Below are 13661 nucleotides of genomic sequence, written 5' to 3'. Positions count from 1 at the left end.
CTGGCACTGTACTTGTTGAATGAAACTTGTGCGTGCAGATTCCCCTTCCTCTTGGGCCGAAGAAGTTCGCACGTGAAAAAAAAAATGTACTTTAGCGAAGTTAGCAGTGGGACTGGCTGGCCCATGAATTTTTCGTGGAAAACGTGTGTAAGCGCAGTTTTAAACGAAGCAGACGAAGAATAAGTACTGCATCCAAGACAGCACTTTCTCCTTGCTGAGACAGTAACTGAGTTAAAAATGAGCGCTGAAGCAGGCACACAGACGACAGTGAGTGATGACTCCTTTACTAAACATATGTACATGGCATCGCAGTATTCACCGTTCAAGTCTTAAAATTTATTGTTATTCGGTTTTTTTTTCTACGGACAAAAATATGCACACAACTGCACAATTCAAAGACGCCGTTATATTACAAATCACTACAGCGCACGTCACATTCCACAACATCTTGCACTCCAAATCGCTTCGTTCACAACACATGTGTCAGCAAAAGAGAGATGCATTCGTAATTCATCGCCTCAAGCCGCGGCCTCTAGGAAAAGGTGCACAAAATCAAACAATCGAGGAGCCAGTCAGTACAGAAACACTGGGTAACTAGTAAGAGAGCACCTGGATTTGTCTGCCGCTTGTTTTGAGTTGTAAATCACCTTTTCTCAGTGTTTCTTTTTTTCAACGGTGTGGTTAGAAATCGTATCACGTATCTGTGGCAACCAATATTGCTCCTTATCATTAATCGTGTATACACTGCTGCAGTGCGATGAGGCAACTACGATAGCTTTAAGTGTCCCCAAACTAATCCAACGAGAGCACCTCCTCCAGCGGAGAGATTTGGATTTTCGCATACTAGGCCGGTGCCAACGGCGATATTGTTTTACTGCTGGTGAAATCAGTCATACAGCTATGGCTATAATGCCGTAAAATAGCCGCTACGACTGCAAGCAATTAAATGTGTTGACTTTATGCCACGCAATCGCCGAGATCAGTGTTTCCACATTTATATAAGCTGTCTACTTACGTCTACTTCGCACTGCTTTAACCGGTGTGAATTGCTCAAATTACCGTTAATAATTTACATAAAATTAGAAAGGAGCAATCCCTTTCCATTTTTTTTCGGGTGTATACAAACGCAAAAGCAATAACTGAATGTAACGCACAGGGCTCGATTATGTAGGCAATGTATCGGAGGTCTCCTTTTCTTGTGACGCAATTGTTCCGGAATGAAGGATTGTTTTCCCGCGCATAGCGAATAAATCTGCGGCAGTTTGTCGGATAAGCGAAGCTGTATCTGAAGACTTAAATAGCTGTTCGCAATCTTCCTATTAGGTTTAAGTAATTGGCATGTAATGCTTCATAACTCAGTCACTTCCTCAGACCAGTAAAATAACGACTTGTTCTAGAAACGGGTTTGGGTGTCCAAATCGGTATTGTATGTGTCAGATGAATTAGCAAGAAAAACGGCACGCGCAGAAGAGACAGCACGAGCGCTCACGTTGTCTCTCCTATGCGTGCTGTTTTTGGCGCTAACATCACGTTGTGAACTCTATATCACGTCAGAATATAAAATAAACTACTAAGCATGATGTCATGAGCAGCACTGAAGTAGATCACTGTATGTTTAACTATTCGTTTTTGAGCGCTAGGCTTTCGACCTACAAAACTGGCTCCTTTCTTTGATGCCGCTCGCAAACTTCTTCAAAACCGACTTTGAACCTCCCAATGCGCACATCTGCTGCCGGTTTGGTTCTCTTGAGCAATCAGTCGCTATTCACCTGAGTTTTTCAGGGGCAACGCAATCAAAAGCATATGCAAGCAACACAACTCGCTACGAACTTCACACACTAACGCAATATCACATCACATATCTGCCATAATATCAACAAGTGCCAGACGCCAAAATGTTTCAACCATCCCAACTGTGCACACTTCGACACATACCACTAAATGCGAAACTTCCAAAGCCAAGGCGCTCGGCACCGCACAAAGCGCGAGTCTGAAAAGCGGCGCAGTGATGGTCCAACTCGCTAGTCCAATTTAATGACGTCAAGCTGGAATTCTGGTGTTGCTAATGGGCTCGCTCCAACAATTTAACAGAGCCGTTCTCCCCGACATACGTGTGCGACCGCGTTCCATGCAGAGTACGTTGGCCTGGGAAGTTCTGCACCAGGTCAAGCATGAATAAACTTGTATAAGACATCAATGCCATTCTTAGAAAAGCAAAGAAACCTGAGTAATGAGACGTAGGCGGTCCTAATTTGCTCGTATTGATCACCTCGCGATAGGCCAGGCCACTCTGTGCGTGGTTTAATTTCTTTTTTTTTTTTGAGGCGTCACAAAGCAGCTGCTGCACCCGAGAGCTCAAGTACTAAGACAAGGCTCTACTGGTGATTTCAAACATGCGAAGTTATGTTAATGATATCAACCAACGTATTAGCGACGAAGTGATAAAATAGAGAAAAAATAGAAGAGTGAAGATAACATGGTACTAAATTTCATTCACTTCCGGAAATTTTGGCGGACATTTACGATCAGCACTTCCTCGGATTGAAAAAGATCGCACGCATACACACACACACACACGCACACACAGAACACGCGCACGCACAAATCATGAGACATGCAAAAACACAACCGCGAGAAACACAACACACAAGTTCCTACTGGCTGCTGTGAACAAAGGAAGTAAGAGCGGACGAGTCATTAACAGCACCGTACGAATGCCTGCCATTAAATCGGCCAACGCTTGATGAAGGCATGAAACAGTGAAACCGCCCGCAGTGTGCTCGAGCGCAACGGAAAGGCCTCCGTGCGAACGCCGTCTGCACTGCTGTTCTACGAAGAGGAACACAAATTCTCAGTAATGCCACCTTCTACTGCAAAAGCTCTCTTCTCGCGGCTAGCCAGCCTGAAGTGTAGGCACGACTAATTTTGTGCTTAAGCGAAGGCTTGGCACGTTGAGCGATTGCAACTGATAACGGACTTCCACCATCACATTCTCACATTCGTTCCTTTTCAGAGGTGCCAAGGGCTGTGCGAAGTTAAGTGCTCTTACTGCGCTCACTCCACAAAATAGCGCCGCTACCACGCACGGAGGCACCAGCTCATTAAGTCTGGAGGCGCCCATCCTCGCTGGTGCTGCTTCGTCGAGACGTATTAAGGCGGTGACCGATATAATAGTAGACATTCTCACGATATCATTTAAACAATGGTTATGTGTATTTGAAGGCAGCAGGAAAGGTTGTGGAACGGGTAAACGACGCGAAAAACGATGCAGGGAAATAGCATCAGGGCACTCTCCAGCTTGTCACTTCTAAGTTTCTGGTGCACTTCTGTTTGTTGTGTCAAATTCTATGACACGGCATTGAAATAAAACATGCGGAAAAGCCCTGAAACATCGTCTATATACACTCCTGAGTTAGTGCAGCACAAGAGCCTGTGGTCGTGACAGTGTGAGCAATAGTCTGCACCCGTACGCATTTTTACCGCACATGGGAGGCCGTACGCATTTTTACCGCACATGGGAGCGCATGACTAGGTTGCCTGAGTTCGTTTCTAGAGTAATAAGGAAATTTTGAAAAGCCAAGGTAATTTTTCTTGTAGCGACAGGCCTGTACTCCGGAAACATTTATGTCTTCGATTTAGCACATTTTTTTAAAGGTGACGTTTCATATCTAAGCTGCCGAGATGCAACTTTAGAAAAAATTTTAGTATGCAAGAAAACTGTCCACTTTTCAGAACCCCTAAACAGCATTTAAGGAAAGATACAAGTTGCTGAAGGAGCCGCCGCGGTGGCTGAGTGGTTGTGGCTCTCGACTGCTGGCCCGAAAGACGCGGGTTCGATCCCGGCCGCGGCGGTCGAATTTCGATGGAGGCGAAATTCTAGAGGCCCGTCTACTGTGCGATGTCAGTGCACGTTAAAGAACCCCAGGTGGTCGAAATTTCCGGAGTCCTTCACTACGGCGTCCGTCATAGCCTGAGTCGCTTTGGGACGTTAAACCCCCATAAACCAAACCAAACCACAAGTTGCTGAAGGTTCAGTTTATTACCAGAGAGAACTATGGCTATGAGAAACTTGTAGCCATCCTTCTTGAATTCGAAGATAGAATGCCATTACAGAATTTCGCATTCCATGGAAGCGTGTTTGTACCCGAATGCGCACTTGATCCGGCATCCATTTTATGAATATGCACGACGTAAAGCTGAGAGTCACTTGTGAAATTTCTACTGAAGGCATAAAATTCCTTCTTGGGATAATTCAAGCGGTGATATGCTGCATTGCAGTGTGACATTAGTTTGTTCATAAATAAAGAAATTATTAGCTATTGTTAATTAAAAAACAAGAAATTGGAATTAATAAACTTGTAGACAATCTTCGAGCACTCAAATGTAATTCGAATGCAAGATATGCACAAGCAAAAAGGTAAACATTCTTACGCGGTGCCCTTTATCACAAATGCAGGTATATTAAGGGGTACAGCAGACATACATTTAAATCTGGTGCCATACGCTTGGTTCTCAAGCTATAGCGAACTTTAAAATTTTTGCCGCCATTGTTCAAGACCTGAAGCCATACTAGTGGATCAGTACCTAATATAAACAAATCATCTGCTGACAAATTAAACATCTCCCCATCCAATAAAAAAAAAGCGATCGAACTGAACAGCCAGTCTCTGGTCGGAAACTGCAATGGCACAGCAAAGGCGCCTGGAAAGGCGCCTGGAAAGAAGTAAGAAATTGCCGCATCAGGGTTCTCTGCAGGAATACGTTGCAAAGCGGAAATTCTCAAGTCTGGTGATTTAATGCATGTCGAGATCCCGGCTACGGCTGTGATTGAACGAACCGCTCGTTTTAGTCTCTGCTAGAGGAGGCGTGAATACTGCCAGAACAGCGGAACGCGCACGTTCAAACCGGCCTGAGCATGCTGCGAAGCGCGATGCTATGAGGCCTCAAGGTAGAGAAGACAGGTTCTCAGAGTTACCACTGCTTTCAGCTATAGCAGAGGCGTGGGGTTTGCTGATGCTTCAACGTTTCGAAGTGACGAGCCTCCTATCTGCCGGTCATCTTACTCAAGAAGTTACGGCCACACTGTCTCCTGCATTGCACTAAGTACCCTATGATGTTCTTAACGAGCCTGCTTAACGAAGCTATCGGATAACTTCATTTTCATAAAAAAAAACAAAGTTTGCAGAGATAAATCTAGCGCGGTGAGCAAGTTTGTGACCTCCCCTCCTTGAAGCAACCACAAAGAATGACCGTACGACCACGATGTTAGTGCCCTTGTATTCTGCCCATTCATACCGAGAAAGTAAGTAGCCAGCTTCCCCCTTCCTTACATTTATTTACTGCCTGAATATGAAGCACAAGAGATGTATAACACCAGGCAGGGTTGTTCTGTCTCATGCTTTTTGCAAGGAGACTGCAAAGTTTAGCGGGCAGCATATTTTACACTAACATTACGATAATGAGCTCCGCGCTTCGCTCGTGATACGCGCTTTCAACGTTCCCGGTGAGGGCTCCTGTAAGTAAAAAATAAAGTTGGCATAAATATTTCCACTCGGTGATTCCTTCAGTGCAGATGGCTCAAGGTCTCCGTTTACGGAGCAAAGCAAAATGCTGAACCGAGAGAGTGAGCGTCTCGCGTTGTATGACTACGATAAACAGCCAAAAGACTGCGCTGCCAGCACCACCGGGCTGTATTGCGTCACATGACTAGGCCCCAGTCCGCGCTCAGATTATGGCGATTTCCAATGCTGCCTTCAAGGAAAACAAGTTTTGTTTTCTTTCCGATAGACGGTGTCAGCGACAAACGACTCGCGGGCCCCGGGAAAGGAGGTCAGCGCGCCATAGAAGCGCTCACGAAAGTGCACACTCCCTCTGATGCGCTGGGAATATCGTTCCAGTCGCGGTCTTCATCGAGAGTATTCTTTTTGGCGAAACACACGAATAGAGAACAACAAGCCAGAAGCTGACGTTAAATTACCTTATTATCACACTGCCCCTACAACTCTGGCATGTCCATTTTGTTACTGTTAATAACGCCTTGCATCTCGCGCAGTGCACAAGCTCCGTGATCGGAGAAGGAATGTGGATTGTTTGTGTGTGTTCAGTGGCGCGTCTTTTCTACTGATTCTTGCCTCGCTATGCGGCAGCCTGCGGCATGCCCATTGGAAATCGCCACTCGACAGTGCTCAGTGCTGAGCAAGACTTACGATGCGGACATATCGCTGTACACAGTTCGCGGAGTAAAGGCCAACTTCGTACAGTCGACCGGCGATAGAATTCATAGCAGACAGAACAAGAAACACGAAGGAAAGTGGGAGAAGAAGGTGCGCCGGTTCCCCCTGGGCACACCACCTCGATTTCAATGCCAGCCAAATAAGTCGGTTTCAGCAAACCAAGCCCTGTCGCGCTAGCCTTGCTTCGTATTTTCTATTGGTCACCCTTCATGTCCTTTTTGCAACGTTTTATTCTCGAGGTGGCACTTGTTGACCTTTTAAACAAGCGCTCCATTGAGGTCACCATATTTTTCACTGGACTGTTTGCGCCCCTTAAGCAGGCACGGTGCAAGTGGTAGGGTGAGATCTTTGAACCTGTTCGCTACAGCTCAAAGAGCAGATGTCTTGACGTCTGCGTGTGCCTGATGGAAGGTTCTATAGAAGAGCATACCGGATAGCATGCACCATTCGCCAGCCATGAGGGTAGTTCAAGCTATGACGTAAGTGGCTGCTGCTCGTTAAGTGATGCCACGTTGCGGCAAGAAGACGAACACAGGCGTCTGAAGAGGCCGCTCTGCGAAGTAAGCGATGTGACTGGCACTGAAACATCAGGGCAGGTGGGCGAGGCTTCCGCTTTTGCCGAAGAGCACCTCCTTCTCCCAAGTCGCAGAGGCGCTCGCCGCTAGGAGCAGCCGGTGATGCCGGAGCCCGCGTGGACGCAGCCGTCGGATGAGCGTGTTTGCAGCGGCGCCTCGGCCTGCGCCCGCCTGGCGACTCTAGGCTGAGGTCGCACTACGTCGAAGCCGCCAGCAGCCTCGGGAGGACCTGGAGCATCACCAATGCCCAGAGGAAGCCCTGGAGCAGCCCGCCGCCGTTCGCTGCGGCACACAGAGAGGTGGAGGAAGAAGACGAATAAAAAACTCACAGGACGGTTATCGCTGCGTAACGCGAGATTCCGCGACATCTGCTGAGGAAAAATTGGCTCGCGGTTTAGCATTGTTGAGCACGAAATATTGCGTGAAAGCACAGTTTTTGCAGGTGGACACCACCGCCACGTACCTGGATGCGCGACTGAGGTATCCACTGACCCAGAGAGGCAGTAATGCGCATCTCCAACTTTTTCATCATGAATGCCAATTTACCCAATGTACGCCGGTGGCCTATGCTCTAGTGCCGTGTTTCTGCCACAACGTTGTCCACACCAGCGCATGCAGCGCACGTCTCTCTGTCACTCCAGCCACATAGCTCAAAGCGCGAATATTATTAGCATTATTTAGTATTAGTTAGTATTAGTAATATTATTTAGTATTAGTTGATGAAGAAGATGTGCAATGCACAGCGCAAGAGCGTGTTGCAGTTGAACATGAGGATGCGGCGATAGACTATAGTATTCTCGCGCAGTGACCAGCGAAGCTGTTCTGTTCGCACTTCAGCGGGATCGAATCCCAGTTGCGAAAATTTATTTGATTTAGTTTTACTTATTTATTTCACTTGGCGTAATCCAAGAAATATCGCAAGCCAATAAACAAACCCACAGACATAGCAAGATCTTGCTCGGGGTTTACCCATTGGAATAGTGCTTTCGCCTCAAATATTTTTCGCTATATATTTAGGTGAAGGATATGAGCAACATGCATCTATGTATAGCTATAGAATACACTTTTTAGTTTTACACCCATACTCGTTCTTCGACTAGTCCTACTTTCAGGTACGCCGCTCCAGGCGCGCAGTGCCACCACGGCTGAGCATCTCCACGGGCGGCACGTACCACAGCAGCCACAGCAGGCCTAGCCTGCCGCATTACCCCGCTTTTACCGTACTCGCCCTGCTCCTTGTATGATAACCGGCCTCCGGGTTATTCCCGTGGCAACTACACTCCGGTTACGCGTTCCTCCGCTTTAGCCATGCCTTCCTTTTTCCACGGTAGGCCCCCGTCCGACTAGGTACCCTGGTATCCACGCTCCACTTGCTTGTTGCTTCGCTATCGCATACACTCTACCTTCCATGGCAACCCCCTTTGTTCTCCTTGCACGTTAACCAGCCTACGGGTGGTTCTCGCGCTAACTACCCTTCAGTTGCTCATACTCGCTTCCTTTTATAGTAAACCTGCTTCTTCTCATTCCACGGTACCTGCTCTCCGCGTTGTTGCTGCGTCAACCACACTCCCGTAATGCATTCCTCCGCTGTCGCCATACTCTCGTTATACGGTTACCCTCCTCCTCCATCTTTCACAGGGCCCCGCCGCGGTGGCTCAGTGGTTAGGGCGCTCGACTACTGATCCGGAGTTCCCGGGTTCGAACCCGACCGCGGCGGCAGCGTTTTTATGGAGGAAAAACGCTAAGGCGCCCGTGTGCTGTGCGATGTCAGTGCACGTTAAAGATCCCCAGGTGGTCGAAATTATTCCGGAGCCCTCCACTACGGCACCTCTCTCTTCCTTTCTTCTTTCACTCCCTCCTTTACCCTTCCCTTACGGCGCGGTTCAGGTGTCCAACGATATATGAGACAGATACTGCGCCATTTTTCTTCCCTCCAAAACCAATTATTATTATTATCATCTTTCACAGGAACCATCCTCCGTGTGGTTCCCGTGGCAACCACCGTCTATTTCCGTCTTCCCTCGCTCTTGTCATACCTTCCTCCTTCCACAGCAAACATCATGCGCCTGATACCACGTTAACCACATTCCGCTTATGCATTCCTCTGGTCCTGGTATACCCTCCCCCTCCCATTGTAACCACCTTGATCAGTCAACCTCGGGTTAGGCGTTCCTCCGCTGTCCCCACATCCTTATCTTGTAATGGTAACCGCCCTCCGATAATGCCGGCTATTGCTATACTACTACGACACTAAACTAACCGAATGGGCTTTTAACAGTTGCCACTGTAAAACAATCCACTAAAGAGAAAAAGTCCACGTGAACGGACCGACAGCCCTGGCACATGGTGTAAGCAGACTCTTTCGGCTCTCGTCCCTCCTCAGCCCAGCCACGAGAACCACTTTAGGCCAGGGAAGCTTTTCACTCGTGAATACATCAACCGACAGGAACCACCGACTAGGAATGTTGGAGCGCCCGTAACAAACAAAATCAAAACTAAAGAACATAAGCATAACGTCGTGCGCTCACTGGTGGAGAGGGAGACCTGGAGTCCCGAGCTGTGTCGCCGGTCCGCGCCACCGACGGGCACGCGCAGCTCGCTGGCGGCCGTGAACTCGCGCAGCTGCCGGGAGACGCACTTGAGGCGCAGCTCGCCCTTGCTGAAGTGCTGCTCGGACAGTCGGAAGTGGAGCCGCAGAGATGAGCCCGGGGAGGGGGACACGGACGAGTCCGGAGCCTGGGGGGGGGGGAGAGAAGATGAGAGGGGTACAAAAGAAGCAAAGCTTCTCAGCCAATACACTAATGGTATTGGTATAACATCATTGCCTCGTATAATGTGGCAAATGACGTTGTCGTCATTAGGTGGAAGGAATTGTGTGCGCGCGAAACTACGTTCACGTGCTGTTATCGCATACTGTATGCGCATGCACACTGTTCGGCTATTGCTGATCTGATAACCCATGCTGGGTTTAAAAGACCGCTTGTATAGGCCTAGCACGCTTGGCAATGTAACCCGCTTGAGGCCTGCCAAGTAGCAGGAATAAACGTCCCTCGGTGTTTCGTCTAAGCCATACAGTTCCTGGAATCTACCGAGCGTGCCTCTGCAATGCGCACTAAATGAAGCAGCCGTCGTATAAGTTCGCCACAAAAATAGCGCCCTTCTCCACGACACAATTGCGCTCGAAACGTGAACCGATGACGCCGGTGACGAGAACAAAACGAAACCGCGACAGCAACGAAAGTGGCGATACGAAAAGAAAGTACCCTAATGCAGTAAAGTGGTAGGTGTTTGTTAGGAATGACGGTCGATATTGAAGAGGTAAACGAAAAAAATCAAAGGCTCAAAAGAAGTCACATTTTTTGTTTTTTTTACTTGTTTTGAAGGAAACGCAGCAAAAAAAAAAGAGTCATGCGCAAAGGGCACGCCTTGAGGGAGAACGTCAGAGGTCGGCACACCATTCACGGGCGAAGAAAAAAACAAGGGTAAGGAAAGGCAGTCGCCTAGAAATCAGGCACAACGCAAAGGTCCGCCACGACGCGGTAATCGATAGCTTAGGTCACAATGGCCATTCATTTTTTTCCTTCCGGTCCAGTTGCAGCCTTCGGCTCCGCGCCCACACTATGGGCTCGTATATATTTACAACACTCGCTCAGATGGCTCGGTCGCGACAACACGCACGAACACACGTACTGCGCTCGCCTGCAGCTATCCTTGTCAAATTTCTGTCTGGCGGCAGGCAATGCGCATTGCTGCCGTCCGTGAGTTGGTTCCAAACTTTTCGGAAAAACAGAACCGTTAAAAGGTTGGTGAGTCCGCTCTAGATCGGGCCGCGGCCATGCTCTGTAGGCGAAGCAGACTAAATATAAAAAACTACGTTTCTCTATGGTATCCCTTTTGTCTCTGGCACTAGACTCATTCGTCGAGTTCGCTGTCTTTTCACAGTCTCCTCAGTGGTTTTGGTAGCGAAGCCACGCTTGAGTCTTTTGATATCAATGAAGGCGAATCATCCAATGCCTCTTTTTTAGCAGCCCTTGCTGGTCCACGCAGAAATGGTGCCGAGGGTGCGGCTGGCGCAATGTCAAAAAACGAATCCGACAACGTCAGGGCTCCATCGCAAGCAAAAATAAATGCGGAACAGTTTACGCGACTTTGCGAGCATATTTCGGGATTGTGTTTTCTATCATCTTTTATCGTCTCTGTTATGAGCTTAAACCTGGCCTGCGATGGCAGACCTTTTAGATAGCAAGCATTGTTCTTCGTTGGCTAAAGAATTAAAGGCGGGCTGACAATTTACAGAAGGTATGGAAATATTTGGTAAAAGATATCTAAAGCCACACAAGCACAACACTATCTGATTTTTTTCATTGAAAAAATTTATTGCTTTGTTCCCTGCGGTCATGACGACGTTGTTTCGGCAGCAAAATGCGCATTCATTACAGAAAGTTTTTTTAAAATCTTCAATACTTTTCGCCCACCACTGGGTTCAAACTCGTGACGTCAAGGAATCAAAATGACTCCGTGATTACTGATGGAAATGAATGGCAGGGAAGCCTAGACTGAAAGATCTGCGACGAAAGAAGGAAGCATTGACGTTTCATGGTTAGCTCTTGGAAGCGGCCTCTGGTGGCGCTGATGCTACTTCGCTTTCTTTTTGTTGTTGTTGTTGTTGACTTTTACAAGGTTATAGAAATAGTGAAAGTAGGCTATTTGTGATTTGAAAGCACTTATATACCGAGTGACGTCTTTTAACGTTTACAGATTGCATTTTAAAAGCTGCGAGCGATACTCCGGTGAGGTCTGCGCAGGTTCTACAGCAAGGCGGACATTTACGTCACGGATCATGTACGTGATAGAGCTCAATAGTCAGATGAGTAATTGACTGAAATTTTATAATAAACTTTTTGATTTTAGATTTTAAGGGGCAAGCCTGTATTGAGAAATTGAAGTTTGTCAACACTGGAGGTGAGCCCAGTGGTTAAATTGTCCTAATCGGCAATCTGGTTCGAAATGGCTTTCTCGCATCGCATATTCATAAAATGGCGTCGCTGTGCGCGGTATCGTCGCCGGAACGAAGTTAATTTCTAGACCATCAAATACACAAACGGATTTTGTATTTGATGCATAGATAGGAATTGCGAGACACACCATTTTATTGATACGCAATGCGGGAAAAACCAACTCAAAAGTAGCTTTCAAACGTTTATTTTAACGTTCGATATTTCGAACCACACTGCCGATCAAGAAAATTTACAAACTGGGCTCACCTTCTATGCTTACGGCCTTCAATCTCGCAATATAATCTTTCCCTCTAAAATCACAAATTAAAATCTTTTTAATGTTATTAATGAATCGTATATTTATTGAGCTCTAGCACGTACAGATGTCCGCTTTGCTGTAGAATCCACCTGCACTGACCCCATCGATTTCTCTCACATTTTCGAAGATAACAATCTGGAAACATTAAAAACAGTCACCCTGCATATATTTGTGCTCAGTGCATTAAAAAATATGGCCTCCGATCATCTCCCTCGCAGTGATTCGTGCGACAGCTGCTGCCAGTAGGGATTGGAAGACTGCCCTTGGCACCTTGATCCCTTGTCGAATCATCTCGAGGCTTGACGCGTCTTTCAGCAGGACCTTTCTCACTAGTTCGTTCACTGCTCCGAGACATTGAAATCGCACACAAATGGGCGCGCAAGAGTAAAAATGCGCATCTGGGAAAAAAAAACGCAGCGTCTGCGTGTCATGTCTCTTTCTTCACCTGTGTTCATTTCCCAGCGGATTAGAAAAGTTTCTGAGCCCTATGGAGCATAAAAACCAAAAATACGCGGCGGGCTTAGAAGGAAGACTAAGGCAAAAAAAAAGCATGGAATGACAACTACTTTCTGCACCCTTCTTTAGCCATCTACCCCAAAACCAATCTTCAACGCATCTTTTTCTTGACCGAAGGGGCGCTTTTTGTTAGGTACGATTCAAGAGGCTTCCAAACTTGTAGTACTTGATGCCATCGTTTTTTTCCTGGCAGAGATGCGAACGCTTTAACGTGCGTAGCAATAGCCCGTATAGCGGACGCACCTTTGCGTATTTATGTGCATATGTGATGACGACCGCCATGACGGACGAAATTCATATTTCAGAGCGCGAAATAGTTGCGTTTAGAGACAAAATGCCGCGCTTTATGCGGCCTCGAGAAGGTCAATTACTCTGATGTGCCAATAACAGGCGCCTATCACGCTACAGGTACATAATTCAGTGACAACAGTTCGTTGCATCATAAAACGACGTGAAACAGGAAGCAAGCATGAACAGCATTAAGCTTGACTGATTAGCAACGCGCACAAAGCGAGGCTTAGTTTTCTCTGTTGCGCGAGGAGATGTAGTGAACCGGAGAAACACCCTGCCACACCAATAAAGTGGGGGAAAGAGGTAGAGGATGTTTGTTGGCGAAACACAAAGAATACTAAGAAAATTATTTCTTTCTCGGGAACAACAACAGATTATCGATGTAACCGTAGACGCTTGAACACATTAAACACGTAAAACACGGGACGTGAGATTCGTTAAGGTGAAAGATTTAACGCATAAAGATTAACAGGTTCTCAAAATGACGCCCCTTTCAGTTGTTATTTACACTGTGACTGCTCCTCTTTGGCAGCTTCGCTACTTCCTGAGCACAGGTGCCACGGAGACGCGAAACGTGTCGCTTCAGTCACCTCAAAAATAGCGGGAATGAAATATGAAAAATACGAAAAGAAAAAGAGCGCACTAGCGGTTTCTGACCAAAAGCGCCCTAGGGGCAGCATTCTGCACGCAAGTTAGGATAATCGTATTGCGACAGTCACCTTCAGTCAAG

At 47.1% G+C, this 13661-nt stretch overlaps 1 protein-coding gene across 1 annotated transcript in view; it reads right to left on the bottom strand.

Annotated features, from left to right (window-relative positions):
* Positions 1–269: 269 nt before the first annotated feature.
* LOC144136335 (uncharacterized) overlaps positions 270–13661 on the bottom strand; it is a 242793-nt gene continuing 229401 nt past the window's right edge. The window contains exons 7-8 of the mRNA XM_077668583.1: positions 9337–9544; positions 270–7090 (exon numbers count right to left, since the gene is read on the bottom strand). Of these exons, the coding sequence (XP_077524709.1) occupies positions 7005–7090; positions 9337–9544 (294 nt within the window). The 3' untranslated portion in view covers positions 270–7004. The remainder of the gene's footprint in view (positions 7091–9336; positions 9545–13661) is intronic.

This window comes from Amblyomma americanum, chromosome 6, assembly GCF_052857255.1.
Source record: "Amblyomma americanum isolate KBUSLIRL-KWMA chromosome 6, ASM5285725v1, whole genome shotgun sequence".
In the NCBI taxonomy this organism is placed as follows: Eukaryota; Metazoa; Arthropoda; class Arachnida; order Ixodida; family Ixodidae; genus Amblyomma; species Amblyomma americanum.
This window is presented reverse-complemented; position numbering and strand designations above follow the sequence as displayed.